The sequence below is a fragment of the Sesamum indicum genome, linkage group LG6 (assembly GCF_000512975.1).
Source record: "Sesamum indicum cultivar Zhongzhi No. 13 linkage group LG6, S_indicum_v1.0, whole genome shotgun sequence".
Taxonomy (NCBI): Eukaryota; Viridiplantae; Streptophyta; class Magnoliopsida; order Lamiales; family Pedaliaceae; genus Sesamum; species Sesamum indicum.
The window spans coordinates 18,119,210-18,143,351 of NC_026150.1; the positions used below are offsets into that span (position 1 = coordinate 18,119,210).

The 24,142-nt window shown below is 36.4% G+C and overlaps 3 protein-coding genes across 3 annotated transcripts; 1 reads left to right on the forward strand and 2 right to left on the reverse strand.

The window, feature by feature from the left end:
- LOC105164881 (probable monogalactosyldiacylglycerol synthase, chloroplastic) lies at positions 56–5,051 on the reverse strand. Its single transcript, XM_011083693.2, has 8 exons — positions 3,665–5,051; positions 3,047–3,219; positions 2,057–2,218; positions 1,831–1,972; positions 1,066–1,290; positions 693–755; positions 505–579; positions 56–429 (listed from the first exon to the last, which is right to left on the reverse strand). Exons 1-8 carry the CDS (start codon positions 4,139–4,141, stop codon positions 196–198), a joined length of 1,551 nt encoding a protein of 516 aa, XP_011081995.1. The 5' UTR covers positions 4,142–5,051; the 3' UTR covers positions 56–195.
- On the reverse strand, positions 8,130–8,826 carry LOC105165085 (VQ motif-containing protein 31-like). Its single transcript, XM_011083957.2, has one exon. The coding sequence runs from the start codon at positions 8,700–8,702 to the stop codon at positions 8,232–8,234; it is 471 nt and encodes a 156-aa protein (XP_011082259.1). The 5' UTR covers positions 8,703–8,826; the 3' UTR covers positions 8,130–8,231.
- On the forward strand, positions 21,241–23,827 carry LOC105165086 (cytochrome P450 714C2). Its single transcript, XM_011083960.2, has 5 exons — positions 21,241–21,534; positions 21,619–21,845; positions 22,241–22,494; positions 22,589–22,943; positions 23,321–23,827. The coding sequence occupies exons 1-5, from the start codon at positions 21,264–21,266 to the stop codon at positions 23,744–23,746; spliced, it is 1,533 nt and encodes a 510-aa protein (XP_011082262.1). The 5' UTR covers positions 21,241–21,263; the 3' UTR covers positions 23,747–23,827.

Sequence of the window (24,142 nt, forward strand, 5' to 3'; positions counted from 1 at the left end):
TTAAATTACTAGTTCTAAGTAATTATGACGGGGTTTTAGAGTTAAATACAAGGAATCAATGCTTTAGCCACATGAGATTTAGTGCACTCTAATCAATTCAATCCACTCAAAGGGGAACTGAGGAGAAAATGTTACTTTGAGAAAGAATATTCTCCACCAGACAGCAAAATTTTTGCCAAGACATAATTGAATCATTCAAGTTGTACAATACTGAGGTACAAAGTTTCTTTGTCTAACCAATTCGTGAAGATCGTGCACGATCTTAAAGACGGCATCTGGCCTAGCAAGCCTCAGTGAGTTTTGGGACATTGCTACAAGCTCATCTTGTTTTGGACCAAACCATTGAGAAACTATGTTTGCTATCTCTTTCGGGGACTTTGAGAATTTCCCACATCCGTTTTGTACGACGTATGGAACGTTCCCGGCTTCCTGGAGTTCAGAAATTTCAGCTCAAAATGACATATGTTTGAGACAGTTAAAGCATGGACAGAGAACTGTGTTTACCTGGCCAGCAATGTAATCATTTAGGATAATAGGAAGTCCTCGAATCATAGCTTCTGCAATTGTTCCAGGACCAGCCTGGAGAAACACAAGTGTCAGATGGGTAGTAGATTGTTCTCTTTATTAGTATTCTTGGGTTGAGAGGGGACAGTGGGGTTGGGTGGACGGAATCATAGCCACGAGCAACATACCTTAGTGATAATGCAATCACAAGCACCCATGCACTCCTCCATCTTGGAGACAAAACCCTTTACCTGAAACGCAAAAATGATAGATTAGACACAAAAGGGGCACACAGATTGCTCTGAAAATGGCATCTTTAAGTGATATGAGTAAGGAAGACTGATAATTTATAAAAGGTAAAAAGCAAGAAGGAATAAGTGAAGAATCTTGAAAGCAATGTGTCAGATAATCCCGGGAACACAGGGTTTCAATCTTCTACTTGTTTTTGTTCGCCTTCTTCTATATGAAACTTTTAGTTTAACTGTTCCATTTTGATGGATTGGGCCAAATAAATAATTGCAAAACTGCAACCAATGGCGGGAACTCGCTAAGAGGTGTTACCTCGACAGGGATCTTCCAGTTAATTGACTGCAATTTGCTGGCTAGCTTTTTGTTTCGGCCACAAATTACAAGAACCTGACCAATCGGTTCTCCATGAGTTTCATCATATAATGCATCTCCAAGAGCTCGAGCAGTGGCCTCAATGGGGCCCATACCTTCACCACCACCCATCAGCAAGACGGCAGGGAGGTGCTCATCCATTCCCAGATCCTTCCTCAATTCATCCTACAACATTAATTATAATTGCCAGATATTAGCACTCCTCTTTACTTCAAAAAGTCTGTCATGTAAACAACATCACAATTTGAAGGCATGGCAGGATTTAAACCCTTTTTCCATTTTCAAAGTACACATGCAATAAGTATCAGCTTCCATTTGTTCCTGGGAGTTTTTCCCCCTTTGATCATAAAATGTGAAGCACCAATAGATTTTTCTTTAACATGTTAAAAAAGTGAGCAGTTTGCTGCCATACACATAGAATCACTTTTTTCGTAAAAATCCATATTGTCTGCTCGGTCATGTGCTATCAATACCTACTGCAAAACTTGTTTCGTTTACACCTTTACGATTTTCATCACATGCCCAACAAAGTCCAACAGATCAACCGTGCACAGAAAAATGTCAGCACCAATGAAATCACGGAATATTAGAACAAAATGAAAAGGTATGATAATAAGATAAAATTATTATTACCCTGGAGCGATATTATATGAGAACTAAAATCTGAAATCATGCAAGGAAAAGGAAAACAGAGAATATATCAACCTTAGGGCGAACAGGCTTCACAAATGAGGGCCGTACGGGAAGGCCATAGACCTTAATTTGAGAACGCTGAAGACCAGCTCTCAATGCACGTTTTGCTACCTCTTCTGATGGGCAATAACATCTTGTCACAAGCTTGTGAAACCTACAATTTGATACATAATAAATCAGATCCACATTGAAATATGCACTATTAGTACCTTACTAGGCAAAATGGCTCGGGGCTTACCATGTTGGGTGACAGGTGGAAAGGTCTGTTACTACAGTGGTAAAAACAATCTTCTTCAAGAGACCCTTAGCCCTCAAAATACGAAGTGGAACATGTTGCATCAGAGGGTGTACACTGATAATAATATCTGGCTGGTATTTCATCAATCCTTTAGCAACCTCTCTAGGGAAATCAAGGAGATCAAAATATTTGTTAGAATCATATGTTGAACTGAATTAACCGACGCTTATGCAAACACAAATGCTTGTAACATCTTTTAGAAGAGAATAAAAGTAGTTCTTCATATAGAAATAATCCCAGCAACAGTATTTGATGAACACTAAGTAGAAGCTAACCAAAGAGGACATGATGATTCCTTAAGAATCTTAAAAAGGATGTGTATCAAGGACAAAGATAAGATCATGACATCAAATCATCACCACAGTGGGAGTAAAATAAAAGGTTTATAGGATATTAATGTCAACACAGAGGTACAACAATGTGAGCTCACCAAATTCAGGTCTTCAGAGCTGAAACTATTATGGAGGTAATACATGTGAAAAAAGTTGCCGATTGGATAAAGCTTAAAGGCAACCAGTGACTGTAATTTTCTTCCAATTGGCCAAGGCTAAAGGCATAAGTAACATTAATTTCACAATCTGCACCTCTGACTGAATCAATGTCCTATATGAACGCAACAAACCAACTTTTGACTATATTGTGTACACACAAATACAAGTGAGTTACACAATAATATGTTTCAGTTCGTCAAAGAATATGCTCTATAATTTCCTTCCATCTCAGCAAAATAAATACGAAAACCATAGATAAGAAACCATGACAACCATAAGATTACCACAGGAGCAAACTAGTATTTCCCTTGTGCTGCACTCACTACCCCAAGGAACAATCATATAAGCTTGCTGCTTTTCAGAACTAAAACAGTACTTTCTTATCAGAAATAAACTAAATAATTAGAGGAAACTAGACAAATTAAAGAAGTAAACGCACCGAGCAATGAAAGTTGAGGTGGCAGCAAAATTGGTTCGATGAATAACACGTGGAGCAGAAGCATAATATGTCATTTTCCACAGTGTCCCATGTTTCACAAGGAAATTATAACTCTTTGGTAACTGATTAAAGGGCCATGGCGTATGATCTGTCCACAAGTCAGTGATAAAAACCTGTAAAAGAAACTCTTTAACACTGGGAACATATTCGACAAGTGAACACATTTCACAATTCCAGAAGAACTAAAAATTGTAATTAGCATGAAGTCCTGTGGCATAATTCTTTAAGCTGTTATTCATTTTCCTCTTCCTAGCCAAGGCATAAAGCAACGGCTATAGACATTCAACCAAAATCATATTCACATGATAAACATAAAGCAAGGAATATGCCGACTTGTCACACAGATCCATCACTTGTGAAACCACCGGGATTGAATTTGATCATGCCAGAGGAAGGTAAAAGCTCCAAAGCAGGAGGTACCAGATATTAATGTTTTCAATGTATGCTTTAATGATTGTGCAGAGTTAAAAGACAAAATAGAACATACTTTCTTAATAAAATTGCCACTTGGTAATCACTAAGAAGCAACATAGTTCACTTTTTAATCAAACACTATACCTGGTAATCATCTCCAAACTCTTCATTGAAAGCTGCCCTAATGGCCTCGGCAGAAGCTCTATGGCCTCCTCCAGTATCGCTCATCAATATCAAAACCTTCTTTGGAGCATCAGAGACAACACCATTCGTAGGAACTCCATCTGACTCCTCCAGAATCCCATTACCATCATCTCTACACCCATTATTCTCCCCGGCATCAACCCGAACTGAGGCAAAACCAAGTGGGATTCTCTCGCAATGGAATCTAATAGCTCTATTAAATTGATTCATTACTCTTCTAATGCTAAACGCAGCACCTTTGGTGCTGAGACTCAATGAAGCCACAGCCTTGGGCTTCTTCCTGGCATCTAAATACAAGGAATTTGACAAAAATGTGGAGTTCCCATCGGGATTGAACCTGGAAGAAACAAAATAGCCCAATTGGGATACAAACCCAAAGGGATTTGTAGGTTCTTGGCTCACAGTTGAAGCCTGCATATCTGAATCTCTCCCTTTGATTGCGACAGTGTCCTTTTCTACGCGACGTTTGATTGAGGGCCAAATAAATTATGTATCGACAAACGGGTTTTCTTTAAAGAGCAAGAACAATTGGTTCGTACAGAAAGACAGAGAACAAGAGTGAGTTATATGTAAGCAAGAACTTCCGGACGTTAAATGTTTGTGATTATGGCTGAAAGAGAGCAAAGGGGCGGGGCGGAGAAGAAGAGTGGGACAACAATACGGGAGTGTTATAGGTGGAGAAGCAGAGGAATGAGGAGAAATTCGGAGAGGGATTGCCAACCACAAAGACAAGATTTAGTGAGAGGATGTCATAAACCCAAAAATTGATTAAAAAAAATATACTTGAAGAGATTTTGTAATATTCCAAAGGATTTCAATTAAATCCTCTTTGAGATACGCACACATAGGACATGATAGCTCAGTGCAACTGAAAACGGAGGAAGCAAAAACAAAAGGATAAGGTGGATTGCTCACAGTTCTACTTTAATTTGCAATTACATATTAAATAGAAAAAGAAAAGACAAGAAAAATGGTGGGGTTGGGGACACAGAAGTTATAGAAACAGTATTTGGTTCAAAGAGAAAAAGAGCAATTCGAATCACATACTCGTAGCACTTAGTACTTCAGTTACCCTGTCCTATTTTATACTAATGGCGCATCTCTTTGTAGAGCAATGGTGGTTGGACGGTGGTGGGATCATGGCGGCGACGGCCGGTGGACGGTGGTCAGGGACTCGGTAATTAGGTTCTTCACACGTTTTGGGTGTTGGGCCTTTTGCGCACTAATTTTTCAGTTGAGAGGTGTGAAACACGGGATATTCTTGACCTAATTCCCTATAAACCAAGACCAAGAACAAGTCCTCTTGCGGAAACGGCTTTTCTGTATCCTAAGTGATTTTGGGAACTTATTTTAAGCTATGCTATTTATCGAAAATCCATCGCCACAACTTATGAGATTCAAAGTTTGTCGTAAAAGATACTACAAAATGGGCAAAATTCTTAACTAAATTAATTTTTTTCAAATTAAATCAATCAGACTTATACACTAATTACACGATAAATATATTGCACTTATCATATAATTGATTCGATATAACCAAATTGAGTCTAAATTGGAATGTCCAAAAAAACAAAAAAAAAAAATGGTTAGTTACTTACAGAAAACATCAATTAATATCAAGTAGATGTTTTGTTGTTTATAATTAAAAGGCTATGAGATGAACTTATTGTTCATTTTGACAAAATTTATTGGACATTATTCAACTTAATTTTAATAGCTTCACTAACGTACTTATAAGTTGAGTCCAACTTTTAGTCGAGCACATGCAGACAACTTAACCCGTTTTTGAATTACGGGTCAACTATTGTCATCAAATACCACACCCACAAAGCACTGGAAATATAATTACACATTTTTTTATCTGTAAACAAAAAAAAAAGAAAAAAAAGATTTGATCTTGTAGCATTGAAGAGACATTTGGGCAAAAGTTCCTTTGATTTTGCAGCAACAGTTTTTTAATATGTTCTGTGTAATTCAAATTGTTTTTTTAGAATTTGCGAGCTTTCGGTGATAAAATTGGGCTGATCAAATATTGAAGTTGATCTTTTTTTACGACTATTTTGAACTCCATAATGATGCAAGTTTTATCAAGACTTGTTTGGGATCTATCTTGATTTTTGTAATTTTTTTTTTTTTATTAGTTTTGCTTAGGACTTGATATTTTGTAAAGAGAATAATACTCTCTATTGTTTTAGTTTAGGAAATATGTTGTACTTCTTCAACTTAGGTTTATATATTGAGATGGGAGGGGACTTGAAAAATACCACTACACTGCCTAAGTAGTTTTTGGTAAAAAAAAATAAAAAAAAAATAGACAATTGACCACCAGACAACTATGTAAATGATGGTAATATCAAGTAGGATGGTAAAAAGAGAGGTTCGATCGACTCAAAATTTATTCCGCTTAATTTTAATTAAGCATGAAATACACTCTGCCTTTGTATGTCTAGGATTTGACCTAGAACCCCTCTTGCCTGCCTAATATGCCTCCATACGGTCCCCCCCCCTCCCCAACCACCAAAAAAAAAAAAACAGAGATCTTATTTGCTTATATTTAATTAGGTCCGAAATTCACCTGGCTCTAATATACCTCCTCTACAGTTGAACCTAAAATCTGCCTTACATTGATCTAGATTTGGATAAAGTATTTCAAAAGATTTCATATTATAAAAGTTTAAAAATTCATCAATATTTAGCAAAATATAATTAATTCAGATTTAGATTCAAAAGATTTAGAATTCTTTAAATTTATAATTATCCAAACAAATCTAAAACAACTGTAAACAAATATTTAAAATTCAAAACTTGAAATCTGTCAATCCAAATATAACCTAAAAAATATATAAAAATACGTCTCACGTTGTGATTTACACATGTTAAACAACTTAATTGTGATCTTGCAAAGAAATATTTATCAAGCCCATTTAATAACAAAATATTTAATATGATCCAAAATAAGTAAAAATAAAAATGTGTAAGATCAAGATCATGTAAAATTAATGTTCACATGTTTAAATAGGCCTTGTATTTATTTATGAATATAAACAAAATGACTTCTTTTACATATTTACAGTACTCCTAGCCTTCTATAATTCAATCTAGAATCTAGGTAATAATTTTCAATGTGGTGTTTTAGAGTATGCAAATTTTCTTTTGAGTGGTCACACAAAAGTAGTCCTCTATGCCTACTATGCTATATAAAAGACTTTCATACAATTTTTTTTTTATGAAATTATAAATGAGCAAATTATCTCTTTATAAAAAAAGTAATAGCAATTTATTTCTCTGTACTTTTTAAAATGAAACAATATTATCTCTGTTTAAAAAGGTTCATTTTAAAAAATACAGAGAGGTAAAATACTTTTTTTTTATATATATATAGAAATAATTTACTCATCTGCAATATCACGAGAGGATTGCTTGTATTTTTCCCCTATATTAAACAATGCTATATATGGGTGTAACATGTGATGTTAATGGGTTTTTAGAGTACTTTGAGAAAGACATAATTTTTTGAATAGAACAAATGAATTTGGAAAATAATTGAAATCAAGGACATCGACTATTACTTCTGTTTTTTTTTTAAAGTTTTTGTAACAACTAACATACGTGTTTACTATTGTTTAGAATATAGTGGGCCGGATTTTCCAAAAATGCCCATTACCCTTCAGATCTGAGATTGGAATTGGAATGGTTTCATCATTATGAAAAACGAATTTTTTGTGATAGTTTTCGGTTTTTCCGTTTACTATGATAAAAATATGGCATGACCCCAATTGGCCCAGCGCGAATCCAATACAACCTTTTGTTCGGATATCTTGGCCCACTCCCATCTATTGGTCCATTTCCATCACCCGGCCCATTATCCAACCCGACTCCTCTTATATATTTATCCTCATTTTAACAAGTGAAAAATTTCATTCCTCTCTCTCTGCTATCAATGTCTCTCTCGTCGGCATCAATGTTTTCCCTCTTATTTGAGCCGTCGGTGTTTTCTGGTGAAAATAATCCGAACAACAAACTTTTTCCCCCTCCTTTTCTCTTGCTCCTGATCAAAAGTTGTTCATGAACAAGTTTTCCTAAATGGAAATTTTTGAGTGGTTCTTGAGTGCTCCTTTGTAGTGTGGTCCAAAGCAACTGTAAAAGGTTGTCGGTCTTGGTGGTTTTGGGCTCTCTTTGCCGGACTTGGCTCCTGAACCAAAATATTCTTTGTTGTACTTGGTGCTTTTTTTCTGCTTCCTTAAATATGTTACTATTTGTTGATATTTACTATTTTTGTAATGTTGATTTGTATAAGCGTTTTCTAAATCCACAATCTTCTGTAATAGTTATTTAAAATAATTTTTTTTGTCTACAATTTTAGTATTTAAATTCTATGATATTAAATAATAGATGACTCTACAAATATAATAATTATGAAATATAAACTATATAATTTTGTCTAAGGTTCCATATATATCATAGGGGCTAAATAGCTCCGGAAAGAAAGAAATAAAAAGAAAACACTCTAATATTCATGCTTTGGAGAAGTCAAGGGGAACAAAGTCAACAGCACAGGCGGCTCCACCTTCCCTGGCGAAGCATGCAAGTAAAAACGCTTCTCCGCAATGGCCCTCTCCTCCTCCGACAGCGGCGACTCCGTCCCTACCCGGCGGCAGACCATCCCGTCACACCCGAGAGGAGTCGTGGGGCTCTCCACCGGCGGAGAATTAAGCGTATTCGATCGAGTCTTCCCCGGAGAGTTCCCAGTCGGTTTCACGGAAAGTTTGATCATCTCGAGATCACGAACGGAGTGCTTCCTCCGGTCTTGCAGCTTGTAGGGCGACCGCCGGGTGTCTGCGAGCTTGGAGCGGAGTTTGAGGGCTGAACCACCGCAGGGTGCGCCGGTGAGCTTCTGAACTAGGTCCTTGAAGGTGACGGCGTCGGCCTGGACGTAAGTCGTCGGTGGTGGAGAAGAAACATCCGCATGCTTTTCCATTACTTAAATCTCGATATATGTATGTATATATGCATGAATAACCAAACAAACTAACACACACTAGAGCGTGTACAATGTTACTGGCTGGATATATACATACAGTTAAAAGAGAAGGAAGTTGTGGTTAGAACACATTCTTGAAAATGACTTGAAACATTTGTTTACGTGGTCTTTAGAACCGCGTAAAGAATGTCACTTTAATGAACTTGTCGTACGTAAGAAAATCGTGTTTGCTACACAAATGTTTTGTGGAAAATTGCTTTTACACTGATCCTAGTCCAATTAATTAACAGAAACTATGTTGACCATCTCTAATTTTGTTTTTTAATAAAATTATTCGGTTCTATATGTATATGATACTTGAAATAATTGTCTCATAATGTGAACCCCAAGAATTCTATACTAATGTTTTCTTATTTTTTAGAATAATATCATTGAATTTTGAACCATGCATTGGCAGGTTGTGATATGCGTAAGAAAATAAGATTGTTTGTGAATTCTTTAATTCTAATGAAAATTAAGGAGTTCATATTCTTTAATTCTTTAATTTCTTTTATTTATAAAAATCTTTTAAACACTTGGCGGCCTGTATATGTTAATTGGAACAAAAGATATATAGTTCGATTTGAAATAAAAGAAAAAATCCATTCATGTATCGAGACGTTTGCCGGATTGCATTTTATGTTATATGTCTTGTTGTATTTTCTATTTCATTTAATATATATATATATATATATATATCATGTGTATAAAAACTTTCTCGATATAAAAATATACAACATAGTTTTAATTTATATATGAGATATATATATGTTAAATGAAATAAAAAATGATATCAATTTGCTTTATTTGTTGCCATCAATGCATGCCAAACAAGATGAATGCAAAGCTACGTATTAGTCGTGTATGTCGGTGACAAAGAGCAATATCAACGGGCCCAAGTAAACTTTCAATTCAATCTAAGTGGGTTAGGCCTAGTAAACAAGCCCTAAGAGAATAATAAAGATAATAATAAATAGACGTGGGTTCGTTCAAGTTATACCTCATTTATAGAGGGCTAACATTTACCTGATAGTAATTTTGAAATTACTTACACAAGGTAATAAACAATTTATACAATATCTCATATATTATTGAAAATATATTTATATAATAATTTATGTAATAAATAATTTTATTGACTCGTTAAACATAAAGATAATATTTTTCTGTCAAAATAAAAAAATTGATTCAAAAAATCAAATGGGCTAATGTATTTAATTAGTACATTTACCATTATTTATTCAGTACTTAGTTAAGAAATTATTTTGAATTAATAAAAATAATTAAATATCAAAGTAATTATTTTTTTCTTATCGTGCATACATAATTATTTATCAATACTAGATACAAAAAGTACTTAAATTTTTAATAACAATCAAAGTTAAATATTAAACTAATACAAGACAAAAAAATTTAAAAAGAAAAGGAGAGAAAGAGAACGCTGATTCCCAACATGTTGGAAATAGATAATACCGTATCGAGGAGAGGGAATGGTTAATCCCTTATCTAAGGGAATGAGAATTCCCATGATTGTAAGTGGCTCACCTGAAAAGGCCACATTAGATCAGTGAAGTGGCTCACCGGAAAAACGGAAAGCTTAAAGTGAAAATGAGAATTGAGTTATAGAACCATATTGTGAAGAAAATTCACAATTTTTGAGTCGTATTCAAGGACAAGAAGTATTTGCAGAGCTTCTTAGGAGTTGTTAATTTTACATGCATCTTCATTAAGAATCTTGCAAGATACAGGAAAAATTTCTGACCACTTTTGAAAGTAACGGAAAGCTCAAAGTGGAAATGAGAAGAAATCCACACGAAAAGAGTTTGCGAGCTGAACAGGTTTGCAATAACCTATCAAAGCTTGTTATACCAGAGGACGAGAATGAATTGGTAGTCTACACAGATGCCAATGGCTATAGATGGGCAGCAGTACTCGCGAAAAAGACAACTATAGGGGAAGAACGTTGTAGATATACAAGAGGAAAATTCTCATAATAACAAGCCAAAGTTTGGCACATTAACCGGAAGGAATCCTTTGCAGTTTGGAAGGCTTTTAAGAAATGAACTTTATTTTTACTTGCTAAAAAATTTATTTTAAATATTGGTAGTATTAATATTAAGGCTTTCTTAAAAAATAAATTAGAAACAAAGATAGAGAAAGCTCGTATAATCAGATGCAAATTGAATTTCAATATTATTATTGTAATATTGTCGTTATAAAATCTCATGAAATGTTCTTGCAGATTTCCTGAAGAGAGATGAAGGCATTTGAAGCAAACTCCATTATGTTGAGACTCAGGTACCTCCGAGAAAACCTCGAGAGCTTGACAAGAAGTTTGACAACCAACGGTGAATGCCCAAGTTGCCGGATAAATCCAGTGAGTTGATCTAGACATAGTCCACGTCACCATAAGAAATTCCTTATTAGCGTCCACCTCGCTATGGATGATTGACGAGAATCAATTCGGAAGACATCACCCTCGGGGATGACTCACGAGTTAAGGGAGTATGACCCTAAATGCCATTGGAGTGCAGGATTCTAGATCTGTAACATTGGATTCAAGTACCGATTGCACAATGTCATCACTAGACTCTAATGAAACGACAACATTTGAGTCACATGAAGTGTCAACTCATGAAGATTAGCCTTAGCCTGATGGCATGCATTCCTAAGGTTAATACTAACGAATTGATATCTTCTTCTGCTTGGCCGGACTATCAGACCATGTGGGAAAAATTAATTTCCCGCAAAGTAGTAAATTCGGACAAGACCATCATCAACATCCAGAAAATATAATAGGGTCTGGATGTTAGAGGGGTCCAAACTAGAAGATTTCAGAGAATGATATGATTTTGGAGCTCTCGCTTCAGTTCATACTATGTCACCGAAATTTTTTAAAAATTTCAAAACTTCCAGAGTGGATTAGTGTGGCAATCTTTGTTTCATGGAAATAACCCACCTAAAGAGATGCGATATTCTGAAAATAAAATTCGTATAAGTGGCTTCAGAAACTGCAGGAAGAGGGTCTCATCCAGCATTTTATTTTATGAAGTTGCAAAGGTCAGACTTGGTGGCTTTCAATAAATCAAAGCTGCCTCGAAAGAAGCTCTCCTAATATCAACTGTTAGTGAAGACGATATCTCTACTAGATTGTTCCTGTTAAAGTGAATAGAGTGTTTGTTGACATGCAGATTCAGTTGTCATCTTCAAGTTCCTCACAGCTTGATTCTAGTTTTGAAAATACCATTCAAGGTGCTGCTGGAGTTGCCATTCAAGTTGCTGCCAATGTTGGAATTTTGGATAAAGGGTAGAAAATCGCATTTATGCGTTGAAGGCGTGCCTACGCCTTTTTGCTCTGTTTTCTGTTAAGTTTCTGTTCAGCACTGACGTCATTTATTCGCAACACGATTGGGCCACATGAGCTGCCAAGTTGGTTGTTGGTTAGTTGGACAGTTAGGAAGCAGAACTATATATTTAAACAGAGTTCCTCTTCTTCGTTAAGCACTGTAACAGAACAAAATTCAGAAATGAAACTCATGGCTCTGCTTCCGAATTTGTGCGATCAATTGTGCAAGTTTGTGTTCTTATCAATTTGTAAAATCTTCATGGTATCAGAGCCTTCTTCTTGAAGGTCTCTTGATACATCACAGGTGCTATCACATTTCTATATTTTGCCGTAATTGCAAATCGAAGTTATGGCAGATTCATCATCGATGGAAACAGATCAGTATGAGAGGGAAGTTCTATATCTCCATCCCTCAGATAATTCAAGTTTTGTACTCACTAGAGGGAAGTTCTATATCTCCATCCCTCAGATAATTCAAGTTTTGTACTCACTTCATCGCCTCTGAATGGCCTAACTACTTGACGTGGAGTAGAGCTGTCTATGTAGCTCTTGGATGCAAGATGAAGCTTGTATTCATCGATGGAACGTTTCCACGACCGGCATCAAGTTCTGCTTTGTTCGAACAATAGAGAAGGGCAGACCTCATGGTAACTTCGTGGATTTGGAATTCGATTTCTAAAGAAATCGTAGAAGGCTTTATGTATGTAAGCTCATCTCGTGAGCTATGGCTGGAGATAGAAGCGAGATATAGATGCAGCACTGGTCCAACAATCTATCACTTGCAGCGAGAGATCTCCTCGATTTCGCAAGGAGATATGACGTTAACAAACTACTTGACGAAGCTGAAGAAATTGTGGAACGAACTTTTCTGTTTAGCACCGTATCCTAAATGTACTTGTGGAGGGTGCTCGTATGGAATAAACAAAGCTATTGGAGAAATGAATACTGCCACACAACTTATGCAATTTCTCATGGGACTCCATGAGAGTTTTGATAAAGAAAAAAGCCAATTACTCATGTTAGATCTATTGCCGGACTTGGAGAGAGCATTTTCCATGATATTTGCGGTGGAGCAACAACGCAGTGTACAAACACATCTTGCCGATAATGTCAATAACACAGCTTATCAGATATCACTGAAAGAAAGTAGAAGTTCACAAAGACAAATGCAAAGGCGTAGAACAATGCTGGAAAAGGATAAACGGAGTATGGTTTGCAGCCACTGCCATAAACAAGGACACTTGAAGGAGACTTGTTTCCAGATATATATAAGGCATTATGTGAGAAGAAGAAACAACTTGCTATAGCTTATAATTTTGCAGGAAACATTTATTCTAAAGAGGTGAACAAAATGGATGCATCCTCTGTTCAGAATAATTCACAAGCAGATATGGTTGGAATGATGGCAGAAATACTGAAACTCATGAGGAATAAAGACACACCATCAGATCCTATTTCCAATTTTGTGAACTACGCTCACTGTGACGAGGAATTCGCAGGTAACACATTTGTTTCTAATGCACTATGTGTGAATGATTGGATACTTGATTTCGGTGCTACGAATCATATATGCGCACACTTGTCAAACTTTGAATCATACTCTGCTCCTACTCATACACATTTCATCCATCTTCCTGATGGATCAAAAAAGGCAGCTGCTTATGTTGGGACGGTAAAGTTGACAGATGAGATTAAGCTTCAGTCAGTGCTTTATATTCCCAATTTTTCTGTCAATCTGCTTTCTGTGAGTCAACTTTGCAATGAGAATCACTACATGTGTACGTTCAATCAATTTGGATGCGTGTTGCAGGACCAGGTGACTAAGAAGGTGCTGGCTAAAGGATTTTTGAACAAGAGGTTGTACATTCTGAGAACCTCTGTTTCTGCAACTTTAAATGTTATCAGCAAGAATTTTCACACTTCTTGTACTACTCTTGGTGGATGTAATGATGAATTGTGGCATGCTAGATTGGGGCATGCCTCTATGGATGCTATTAAGCACATTCATGAATATAAACTTTCAAATATTCCATTGGAATTGAATTGTGGAATTTGTCCAAAAGCAAAGCAATGCAGAATTCCTTTCAAGTCTAGTGACTCGCACACTACTTCACTCTTTGAATTGGTGCATTTGGATGTTTGAGGTCCATACAAGACGTCTAGTTTGACAGGATGCCATTATGTCTTGACTGTTCTTGATGATTACAGTCGATCCTTGTGGACGTACCTTATCAAACACAAGGATCAAGTTGTCTCTAACTTACAGACTTTTGCAGCGATGGTTGAAACGCAATTTGGAGCCAAGATCAAAGTGTTTCGTTCGGATAATGGGTCAGAGTTCTTGAACATACACTGTCAAACCTTGTGTCAAAAATTGGGCATTGTGCATCAGACGTCTTGTGTCTACACACCCCAACAAAATGGCAGAATTGAGCGAAAACATAGACAAATGCTTAACATTGCCAGAGCATTGATGTTTCAGTCTGCTCTTCCCCTTCGGTTTTGGGGAGAATCCGTGTTGGCCGCGACCTACATTATGAATAGAGCTCCTACACATGTCTTAAATTGGCGGACTCCTTTTGAAGTACTATTTGGGCGTGTACCTGCATACAATCATCTTAAAGTCTTCGGTTGTCTCTGCTTCGCTACAAACACCAATCCACACAAAACAAAGTTTGATAAAATGGCTCATAGATGCGTGTTTCTGGGTTATTCACTAACACAGAAAGGGTATAAAGTATACGATTTGGAGGACCACACTTTATTTACATCCAGAGATGTTATCTTCAATGAATTCAGCTTTCCTTTTGCTCAAGAACAAGCTGCAGATGATGTACACTGCCCTCTTCCCACAGTCACTGCTGGAGTTGATGATAAAGATACTGAACTTCTCATTCCAAGCCCAGCTGCTTCGCTTACATCCTCTAGTACAACACCTGCAGCAACCACTGAACTTCAACAGGCTGGTACTTCTTTAGACACTCGCATTTCTCTTCGCAGGTCTACTAGAGTCGTTCGAAAACCTTTATTGCTCGATGATTTCGTATGTCAGCATGATTCCTCTTCCTTGCAGCCAACTTCTCCCAGTTACACTTCATTTGTAGCTGCACTAACTACTATACGTGAGCCTCATTCCTTTGCTGAGGCTGTCAAGCATCCAGAGTGGAAAGCAGCAATGGATGCCGAACTGCAGGCTCTAGAGCAGAATCAGAGATGGAAATTAACAAGTTTACCAGCTGGGAAACGACCTATAGGGTCTAAATGGGTTTACAAAGTTAAATTGAGGGCTGATGGTAGTATTGAAAGGTATAAGGCATGTCTCGTCGCTAAAGGCTTCAATCAAATCGAGGGGATTGACTATACGGAGAGTTTTTCGCCTGTGGCGAAGGCGGTAACTGTGCGTCTATTTTTCACTTTCGCTGCAGCTCGTGGATGGGCTCTTGAACAATTAGACGTTAATAACGCCTTCCTTCACGGGTATTTAGAAGAGGATATTTACATGATACCTCCTGCCGGGTATAAGGTGAATCTTGGTGTTGTTTGTAAACTTGAACGGTCCTTGTATGGCTTGAAGCAGGCTTCACGCCAGTGGAATGTTGAACTGACACTTAAATTGCAGCAATTTGGCTTTAAACAAAGCGCACATGACCATTGTTTGTTCTTCTTACACTCTGCTAATGGTATGATCTCGCTTCTTATGTATGTCGATGACATACTTCTTGTAGGAGCCGACATAGATGAAATTCAGAAAGTGAAGGCTTACCTGCATAAACTTTTTATTATAAAGGACATTGGCCGTGCTCGTTATTTTCTGGGATTAGAAATTGCACGCAGTTCTCAAGGGATTTATCTGGCTCAAACCAAGTATGTTATGGACATACTAGTTGACACTGGTTTAGTGGATGCCAAGGCTGCTCCTACGCCTCTGCCACCAGGCCTAAAATTGAGCTCGGACACTGGTCCCTTGCTTCCTACTTCTGACTCGTACAGGAGGTTGATTGGTCGCTTGCTTTACCTCAGCTTCATGAGGCCGGACATATCCTACTCTGTCCAGCAATTGAGTCAGTATCTCCATCAACCTTGCGAAGCTCATTGGAAGGCTGCACTCCATGTGGTACGCTACTTGAAGGGTTGCCCTTCCCTCTGTTTATTTCTTCCCGCTGCTAACTCTCTTGACCTTCAAGCTTTTTGCGATGCGGATTGGGCTTCATGTTCCGACTCTAGACGCTCTTTAACTGGCTTCTGCGTCTTTCTTGGTCCGGCTCTTATTTCTTGAAAGACTAAGAAACAATCAACAATGTCTCGATCAACTGCGAAAGCTAAATATCGGAGTTTGGCTGCATTAGTCTGTGAATTACGTTGGATATCTTATCTGCTTGCTGATTTTGGTGTTTCACTTAACTTGCCTGTTTCTCTTTTTTGTGACAATAAGGCCGCCGTTCATATCTTGGCTAATCCGGCGTTTCACGAGCGAACGAAGCACATCGAGATTGATTGTCACATTGTGCGTGATGCTTATAAGGATGGATTCATCAATCCAGTTCTGGTTCGAAGTCTCGATCAAGTTGCAGATGTTTTTACTAAAGCTGTTTCCCTCAAACTTTTTGGCTCGTTTGTCTCCAAGTTGGGCCTTGTGTGCTTTGCCCCTAGTCCCACTTGTTGGGGGGCTGTTGACATGCAGATTCAGTCGTCATCTTCAAGTTCCTCACAGCTTGATTCTAGTTCTGAAAATACCATTCAAGGTGCTGCTGGAGTTGCCATTCAAGCTGCTGCTAATGTTGGAATTTTGGATAAAGGGTAGAAAATCGCATTTATGCGTTGAAGGCGTGCCTACGCCTTTTTGCTCTGGTTTCTGTTAGTTTTGTACAGCCAGCGCTAGTCAGCGCTGACGTCATTTATTCGCAACACGATTGGGCCACATAAGCTACCAAGTTGGTTGTTAGTTAGTTGGACAGTTAGGAAGCAAAACTATATATTTAAACAGAGTTCCTCTTCTTCGTTAAGCACTGTAACAGAACAAAATTCAGAAATGAAACTCACGGCTCTGCTTCCGAATTTGTGCAATCAATTGTGCAAGTTTGTGTTCTTATCAATTTGTAAAATCTTCAGTGTTCCTGTTAAAATTCATTACTGAAAGAGCACTGAGTTCACAGAAAGTTTATTTGAGAAGAAGATGATGGTAATTTGAAAAAATAAAAGCGAAGGATGAAACATATACAACATGTTGCATGTTGGGCAATGGGTTATTATGTTTGGCATCTTGCATTGACTCAAGACGTTCTATTATAGGTTATTGTGTCTTCTTGAGCAGTTCCTTGATCTTTTGGAAAACAAAAAAAAAAAACAACCCACTGTTTCTCGATCTTTCGCCGAAGCTGGATATCGGAGTATGGGAACCGCTTTTTGCGAATTACTCTGGATAAGCTATCTTCTGGGCGAGTTTGGTATATCTGTTTCCGCTCCATTTCCCTTCCATTGTGATGATAAGGCTGCAATCCAAATAAGTGAGAATCCCATTTTTCATGAAAGAACAAAACATCTTGACATCGACTGTCACGTGATTCGTGATCACTTCAAATGTGGGTTCATCCTTCCTCGCCACATTCCCAGTCAGCTGCAAGTTGCAGATATGTTTACCAAGTCGTTGCCTGTTGCTTCATTGTTTTCTTTCTAAGTTGGGCATACTCTCTCATGCTCCAACTTTATTAGTTCGTAGCACCTTTATTAGTAGAATACACGTTTTTAGTTAGCCTGAGTAGTTAGTAGTTAGTTAGAGCTGAGAATTGTTTTAGTCGACGTTAGTCTTCTTCTGCTTGTATTTTATACACAAACAGGCAGCCATTGAAAGCGATTTTTGCAGTTAATGAAACCTTCACATACAGCAATGAGCTCCTCCTTTTCTTCTTTCTTACATTCTAATCACATATTACGTCTTATCCTACTTTGGAATGTTAGAATATTTTGGAACCGTAATTGTAATGAATTCCATCCCAAATGCATTTTGATTTTAAAAATAATTTGGCATGATTTTCGGTGATTCTGTTCATATGTCTATGTACTTAATGATGTATTGAACAATTCTCTCAAAATAAAAACAAAAAATAGGTTGCAATAAAAAAGGAACAAGTCCAACTTGGATAATTTAATAATACTATTTATTGCAACTGGCAGATGTATATATATATATATAATTTGGCTGCTTAAAAATGTGAAAGAATCAAATTCTCAACCTTAGTCCAAGTACTGCTTATGATGCAACACGACTCATTATCGTGCCAGCACCGTCTCCATATCTATTATTCAAACGATAAATCAAATAAACTAAAGTAGCATGTTTTCACGCTTTATATATATTTTGACCCTTCACTCTTATAATAATTAATATTTTCTGTTGGAAGTTTGAAATTAACAAACAAGTAAGGCGTTATATTAAAATCAGCTATTCATTAATATTAATTGTTTTTTTTTTATAAGTTTTTGTAAAGAAGGAGAACAAATATTTAATAAAGTTCTCATCATCACTTATAGAGAAGTAAAGTCTAATATGATATATGTTGTGAAAAACATTTGTTTTTTTTTTTTTTGTTGTGATTTGAAAATTAAGCGGCAATCACTTGAAAAAATATTATTATTGACTACAATATTTGTGGCGATATTTAAAAATAATGGTAAATAACTACTATTAACTACGATAAAATAAATCGACGCACAAAATTAGCTTTTTCACCATGACAAATGTTTTAACCACCCTTGCAAAAATCACGGCAAAAAATCATTGCGTGGCTGTATTAACCATGACAATTCACTATAATTAAATATTGTAGTTCTTCTAGTGAACGTCGCTTTTTTGAAATTGATGTTTTTTGTTTTTTTATTATCATAAACAACACAAGGAACTTATAAAATCATCAATCTAGCTAATTGAATTATTATTGTGATTATATATCAATTTTTTGATATTATATATATATATTCCTTTTTCATGGTATATGTAACCCGAAAAATTTGTATAGTCAGCGCCCTTACAATGCCAACATTAGGACTCTATTAATCAATTTGAAGTTTATGAATATGATTGGTTAAAATTTTATACAAAATACTTCAAGTTTTTATGTAGATAAAAAGACAAAATTATATTTTTTATCTAGTAAATATAAATTATTAGTACTTTTGATCCGATAATTTACTTCATTTACATATTTAATTTTTTTTAACGAAATTAATTTTGAACATATCACATTTATTTATTTTTTAATAAATTTAGTTTTGTATTGATAATTTAATTTTTTTAAAAGAAATCTCATTTTTATCCAATAATTATAGACAGTTGACAATAAATTATTAATATAAGATTAAATTTTCAAAAACAGAGACCAAAAATTATCATGATATTAATTATTACTTTGGCACTTCAATATCTTGGAATTCTGTATCAGGCAATCTGTTAGGGTGCATCACAGGCATGTATTATTTCACTTGTAAATCATTATGTATTTGTTGATTTAGATTATTTTTTTTAAGAATAGCGATAAATTATTATTAATTAGAATAAATTAATTATAATTATAATTATTTATTTTTTATTAGTGATACATTTATAATAATAATTATATTATATTATTAATTTATCTATAATCAAATTACTTTCACAGTCTATCTGAATGGGAAATATTTGAAATTTATTTCTCATTATTCCAAATAATATTTTTAAAAATAAAAAGGCATATTATATATACACCTCCCTGATTTATGGTCCATCTATACAAACTACTTTCGTCTTTTACGTAATTACAGAAACGACCCCTAACAATGAAAATTTTTTGGGATAATTTATGTAATGATGTTATTGACGTTTCTGGGGTGTATGTATAATTTTTCAAAAATTCAAAATAATTCGTATAAATGATTTTGATATTTATGATGAGTGTATGCATAATTTTTTAAAAAATAAAAATATTATATAGATAGATGATAGATAAAAAAATATGGATATAATATAATTGTCCCTATAAAAAATGTTGCTGCCGGCCTGCCTTTCTTTCCAAAGTTTGAAGTGGCTATCGAACATAGGAAATGATTTAATAAAATTTGTAAGAAATTAAAAAAGAATAATCTAATTCTGTATATGAATACATATTAACGTGTTTGATTGTTTTTTGTAATTCTTATTGCATCTCCTATTTCATTTCACAAACTAAAAGAATCACAGAATTGGGAGTGGATTTTGATAAAAAAAATTAAAAAAAAATTAAATTTCAATTAAAAAGAAAAAAAAAACTGCTGTGTTCTCAAAACTGCCGCCACCTTATCTCTAAAATTTCGGTGCCGTCACTGCGAGTAGTCGGCCTCCAAATATACTATTCGATTCCCCTTGATGAGACGGATATTTTCCCTCAAACAATTTCAAATTTCATCAACTTTAGAGAATTTGCTTTTAACACAACCACCGCACCTTCCCGCCGTCGATTCGCTGCCACCGGAGTGACCCACAATCAAAGATCACCACCACTGGGCTCGCCTCGACCTAAGGGTACTAACGAGACCAACCTAGCTCAATTTTATCAAGTATTTGTTGAGATATGAAAATTTGAAGATTTTTCAGTGGGAAATATTCAGGCTGAATCTGTTTGCAGCCGTTTCTCCTCCGTCAGAAACGAATCACGGCCTGAGACCACCACCGTTCAAATCCTCTCCTCCAGACAATTCCAATGAAACCAGCCTTGCTCAATTTCGTTAAGTATTTTTTAATACTTGAAAATTTAAAATATTTATCGTGAACCTTTGTGTTCAAATTGTTTGCCGTCATTTCTTCGCCATGAGACAAATCACGGCCCAGGACCGCAGATCAAATTTGTTTATTTTCATCAACGTTTCATTGAGATCTGAATTTTTGAACTTTCCACCACAATGTTTTTTTATTTCTGTTAAGATTCTTAATCTTATTTTTTTTTATTAAAAAATAGTATCACGATTTTTTACAGGCGCCATGAAAGAATTTTCTATTTTAAAAAAAATTGCAGCTGTGTTGACCGTTTAAAATCGTAAAATAATCACAATGCACCTATTTTTGTAATTTTTTTAATATTTTTAAAATAATTTTCTCTATATAATGAGCAAAGAGTATTTCACTGGCCACAATCATAAGCACTACTAGCACGTCCGCCCTCTGCAAAATGCTTTTCTCCACAGTTGCATGCCTTGTGCTGACATGCTTCTTACTCCGTCTCTACTTTTCAATGATTGTTAAACCTGCAAGAATCCGCAAAAGCTTGAGGGAGCAGGGGATCGATGGCCCCCCTCCCAAAATCCTCCTGGGAAACATACTGGACGTCAAGAAATCTCGAGACTCAGCCGAGAGGGCCCCCCTCAACCACCCGCATCCGCCGCTCATCCACAACGCCGCCGCTGTTCTACCCTTTGCGGAGGAATGGAGGCAGCAATACGGTATGTATGCATTGGAGTATATACACAATGGTTTCCTTACTAGTATTCGGTACAAATTAACACTGACGTGATGGGAGTTTACAGGTCCATTATATGTGTTTTCTTTGGGGAATGTGCAAGTATTGTATGTGAACAATCCTGACTTGGCGAAAGAGATAACGACTTGCACGTCGCTGGACTTGGGCAGGCCTTCGTATCAGCAGAAAGTACTCGGGCCCTTACTCGGAAAGGGAATCCTGCCGTCGAATGGATCCATTTGGGCACGGCAGAGGAAGATTATTGCTCCTGAACTGTTTATGGACAAAGTCAAGGTACATCTATCTACTTTTTGTCATTATTTTAGTGGTTATTTTGTTATGATTTAATTTGAAATATTGGAACGCGGTCCGGGTTAGATTTGGACCTCCATATAAATACACCCATTTAAGGTGGATTTTGAACTCATGAAGGGATGAGTCTTACATCTTGCAATTAGGATCATAACCATTCAGCATGCTCACATCAAGGATTATCAAGTACTGATGTGAGGGGTTTTTACGGCTTTCAGCTCTCCCTACCAAAAGTCCTTAACAGTCGCAACATCTATACATGAAAGATGGTTACATGAAACAATTATAACTATCTCGAGATTTAGAGCTGCAAGGGCGAATGATTTGTGTTTATCAAACATGGCACGATCGCACAATAACATTTGTTCATGATGCAGGGTATGATGAGCATAATTACTGAGTCGGGTCTCGAGCTAGTAGATTCGTGGAAACACAAAGTTGAGAGTGAAAAAGGTGGAGTTGTTGAAATCGGTGTGGATCACTGTATGAAGAGATTTTCCGGGGACATAATATCCAGAGCTTGTTTTGGTAGTAGCTACTCCAAAGGCCAAGAGATTTTCTTGAAGTTCGATGTTCTCCAAGAGATTATGTCCAAGAGGACATTTACAGCTGTAGGTATTCCAGGATTAAGGTAATGATTCGTGCTAGCTGCTTAAGTAAACTGTTTATACAGTTAAGAAAGGTGGTCTTAATATAGTTGATATATACATGTGATTGTGCAACAGGCATCTTCCTACAAAGAGAAACAGGCAAATTTGGGCACTAGAGAAGGAAATCAGTGCATTGATCTTGAAGATAGTGAAGGAAAGGCGACAAGCAGGACGCGAGAAAGACTTGCTCCAAACACTTCTTGAAGGTGCAAAGAGTAGTTATTCTACCTCGGCTGCAATCGATCAGTTCATCGTTGATAACTGCAGAAACATATATTTAGCTGGATTCGAGACTTCTGCTGTGTCGGCTTCTTGGTGTCTCATGTTGTTGGCTTCGAACCCGGAATGGCAAACACGCGTCAGAGATGAGGTTGAGGAAGTTTGTCAGGGTCGAATACCAGATACAGACATGCTTCGTAAGATGAAACAGGTATACAAAATCAAATATTTAAATATACACTCTCCTGCCAGCCCACCCAAATTGAATTCTAACAATCCAACGGATCCTCATATATGGTTTATTTATACAAATCACACTGTATTTTGCGCAATTATAGAAACCACTTATGATAGTAATAAAATAGGACTAGTTTGTGTAATGTCATTAGCATTTTTGGGAGGTGTGTATATAATTTTTTAAAAAATGGGGGTGATTTGTGTAGATGATGTTAATATTTCTCATAGTTGAGTAATTTGTGCAAATAAACATAATCCGGGGATATAAATGTAATGTACACTTGCTAATCTTGACCATTTCTATTGGCAGGCAAATCGTCTAACAACTAAATTTCATTATTGATTTTGCAGTTGCATATGGTGATTCAAGAAACGATGCGCCTTTACCCTCCGGCGCCTACCCTGGCAAGGGAGGCGTTCAAAGACGTGAAGATAGGCAACATTCGGGTGCCCAAGGGCGTAAACGTATGGACTATGGTGACAGCATTGCACACCGACACAGCCCTTTGGGGTGCAGATGCGCTTGAATTTAAACCACAAAGGTTTGGAAATGGAATTTCTGGTGCATGCAAGAGCCCAAACGCATACATGCCATTTGGGTTCGGACAGCGGGTTTGCGTTGGACAGCACCTGGCGATGGTTGAGCTGAAGTTGCTGATGGCTCTTATTCTTACCAATTTCTCTTTCACATTGTCTCCTAATTATGTTCACTCACCAGTTATGAAGATGATTGTAGAGCCGAAGCATGGAGTTCAGATTATTGTTAAGAAGCTGTGATCAACAACATTGTGACTTGTGGGTGGGGGTGGATGAAAATGCCGTAGAAGCTCTTTTCTTTTTCTTTATTGTTTTCTATACATTTTTTTAATAAAAATGTACACCAAAATTATGAAAGAAATTCTCTTATCACATATTAAACTGCGGTATTTTTTCTTCGAATTTGGCTCCAAGTTTCCATGTTATAATAGAAGCATGTTATTTGCTGAAACGGTACAAGTGGTCAGTAGTGGAATGACTAAAAAACATTAAGAAAACAACAGTCCGAGGTCCAAATTAAATTGCAACCATCAAATTATTTGAAAATCAAAACTGCATAAACAATTTTGTTTGAGGATCAAAATTACATTTATCTCTCTCTTCCGCTCCTCCCTGGCCACCTGCTATTCCCACTCC

Bases quoted from the DNA above. Each gene is read 5' to 3' on its own strand.
- LOC105164881 (XM_011083693.2), bottom strand. From the start codon at position 4,141: ATGCAGGCTTCAACTGTGAGCCAAGAACCTACAAATCCCTTTGGGTTT. The intron at 1,973-2,056 runs GTAAGCCCCGAG...ATCAAATTGTAG, and splicing joins TCCACCTGTCACCCAACATG to GTTTCACAAGCTTGTGACAA. The intron at 430-504 runs GTAAACACAGTT...TCTGAACTCCAG, and splicing joins ATGATTACATTGCTGGCCAG to GAAGCCGGGAACGTTCCATA.
- LOC105165085 (XM_011083957.2), bottom strand. From the start codon at position 8,702: ATGGAAAAGCATGCGGATGTTTCTTCTCCACCACCGACGACTTACGTC.
- LOC105165086 (XM_011083960.2), top strand. From the start codon at position 21,264: ATGCTTTTCTCCACAGTTGCATGCCTTGTGCTGACATGCTTCTTACTC. The intron at 21,846-22,240 runs GTACATCTATCT...TTCATGATGCAG, and splicing joins TGTTTATGGACAAAGTCAAG to GGTATGATGAGCATAATTAC. The intron at 22,495-22,588 runs GTAATGATTCGT...ATTGTGCAACAG, and splicing joins GTAGGTATTCCAGGATTAAG to GCATCTTCCTACAAAGAGAA.